Source organism: Otolemur garnettii, unplaced genomic scaffold, assembly GCF_000181295.1.
Source record: "Otolemur garnettii isolate 467f Iridium unplaced genomic scaffold, OtoGar3 scaffold00026, whole genome shotgun sequence".
Classification (NCBI taxonomy): Eukaryota; Metazoa; Chordata; class Mammalia; order Primates; family Galagidae; genus Otolemur; species Otolemur garnettii.
This window is the reverse complement of record NW_003852421.1, coordinates 4,405,381-4,407,962: the sequence shown is the minus strand read 5'-3', so window position 1 is coordinate 4,407,962 and position 2,582 is coordinate 4,405,381. Positions and strand designations below refer to the sequence as shown.

General features: G+C 36.8%; 1 protein-coding gene across 1 annotated transcript in view; it reads left to right on the top strand.

The window, feature by feature from the left end:
• Window positions 1-2,582, top strand: part of CAGE1 (cancer antigen 1) — a 54,637-nt gene that overhangs the window by 10,216 nt on the left and 41,839 nt on the right. The window contains exon 5 of the mRNA XM_023512280.1: window positions 512-915. Within this exon, the coding sequence (XP_023368048.1) occupies window positions 512-915 (404 nt within the window). The remainder of the gene's footprint in view (window positions 1-511; window positions 916-2,582) is intronic.

Below are 2,582 nucleotides of genomic sequence, written 5' to 3'. Positions count from 1 at the left end.
TGCCCGGCTATTTTTTGGTTGCAGCCATCATTGTTGTTTGGCAGGCCAGGGCTGGATTCGAACCCGCCAGCTTAGGTGTACGTGGCTGGCGCCTTAGCCGCTTGAGCCACAGGCGCCGAGCCAGTTTGTATATATTTTCAAACAGCTTATAATTTAGCGCAAATCCTAATTTGAGCTTAACTTCTTCCTAAATGGAACTGTTGGGTATTTCTTTTGCTCTAAACCTGCCATGAAAAAATTACTGAGACATTAAGGGTATCACAGAATGAAGATGTCTCGCATTTTTAAATAACCAACTTTCCTCACATTTAATTTAATTTAATGATATTCTTATTAAGAGTACATAGCTAAGTAAGAAAGGTAGAAAAGTATGGATGAGAGAGTGTTACAATTATTTAAGTTGCACACGAACTTTATGACCACTCTATAATTCTACTAGTTAATTTCATAAATATAACTGTTAACACGTAAATTTATGATCAACTCATTTTTATTTTCTTCTCCTTATAAGATGATGACAACATTGGCAGTTACTCACAGAATGTGCTAATTCAGCCATTTGATACTGTCAGCACTTCTTCCTTGAGAGAATTTGAACCTCTTTGTAAATTTCACTGTCTAGAAACATTTAGTGATGAAGTGACAGAGGAGCCAGAATTGCAAAGCCATATGTATTATTATGCAAAAGACACCAATAGAAAGCAAGATTTATTTAATGAAGAAAATCCAATGAAAACTAGCATTTCTACTAATAAAGACCAACTTGCTAAGGAGTGTGTTAGACAACCTTCTGAAAGCCTGCCTCTACTCCACTGCAGTGAAGAGACATTGAAATTCATGGAAAACTCACTGGCTAACAATACTGCCAAGGAATCTGCCTTCAACCTTAGTCAGTCTCAAAGCTGCTTCTATAAGGTAAGTATACACAATACTGTTGAAAAAACATTTTCTAAAGAAAATAGAATTAACCTGCTTGATCTGAGAGGAATTATGAAACAGAGGAGGTAAGATTGTTGATGTTCAATAAAGCCTAAGGAATATTAAAGAATGTATTGATTTAAAAAATACAATTATATGCTCTGGGACTTTTCCCTAAATAGTGTTAAATCATCTAATTAGCACGAGGGACTTTTTATTTCTGGAATAAAATGCATTCTGAAATCTTAGCCAATTCAGAAAGAAATAATTCTAATAAGTTCAAATCCATACTTGGGGATTAGCTCTACCAAATGATAATTTCTTTGAGAATCAGGACTCTTGTTTTGCTCAGCCTTCTATATACCATAGCATCTATATGGTTCCTAGAATATAAGTGGTTACATTTGTTGAATCAAACTGGTTAGAACTAGTGGCATTTATAGTAATGGAAAGGTTTTGCAGAGATGTTAATTCAATTATGTGGCAAGAAGTGGTTAAGATTTTTCTATCATGTTGGACTTCTGTTAGCAAGAAAAAATTATTAATTTTCTATAAAAGTAAAAACATTAACTTGCCTTTTGGTTTATTGTGAGCACACATGTAGTATCTTAAGAGTACCGAAGATACCAACAGTATAAACACCAGGTACTCTTCAAATAACAAAAAAAAATAAAGATTTTAGGGATAGGCATGGGCAAATAAATACAATTCTAGAATGTACCTTTTTAATGTGGGTTTAATGAGAAAAGTTATGGCTGTTAGTGTTTCATTAAGAAGTATGAGGAGGTTTTCATTCGTTTATTTGAAAGGAGATGGCAGCACTTAAAAGACAACTTGTTTTATCCATGTTGATTTCTGGAAAACAACATTTTAAAAATCTGCTTGGTTAGAGTTTCTCCAGATTGCTCTTTTCTCTTTCTATATCATTTAGTCATTTGAAGTCAGTAGTTAATACCAGGCATCTATTATGTGCCTGATCTGTATTGTGTATTGGTTATATAATGGTTAGAAACAAGCAAATAAAAAGATATAGTTCTCATCTTCATGAAAATAACCTCCTGCCCTGCACAGTGTGGTTCACAACTGTAATCCTAGCACTTTGGAAGGCCAAGGTGGAAGGATCATTTGAGGCCAGGAGACACCAAGCTGAGCAAAAGCGTGACCCCCATCTTTACAAAAAGTAGAATAATTAGGCATGGTGGTGTGTACCTGTAGTCCCAGCTGCTTGGAAGGGTAAGGCAAGAGGATTGCTGTGAGCCCAGGAGATTGCGGTTGCAGTGAGCTATGATGATGCCACAGCACTCTAGCTGGCTGACAGGGTGAGATCCTGTTTTAAAACAAAAAACAAAATCCAAGTTAGGTGCAGTGGCACACACCTATAATCTCAGCACTCTGGCAGACTGAGGGTAGGAGGATCACTAAAGTCACAAGTTCGAGACTAGCCTGAGCAAGAGCAAAACCCCCATCTCTACAGAAAACAGAAACAATTAACCAGGCATGGTGGTGCAGGTCTGCAGTTCTAGCTCCTCGAGAGGCTAAGGCAGGAGGTTCACTTGAGCCCAGAAGTTTGAGGTTCCATTCAGCTATGATAATGCCACTGGACTCTAGCTGGGCTGACAGAGTGAAATTGTATCTCAAAAAATAACAACAACAACAAAAAAAAA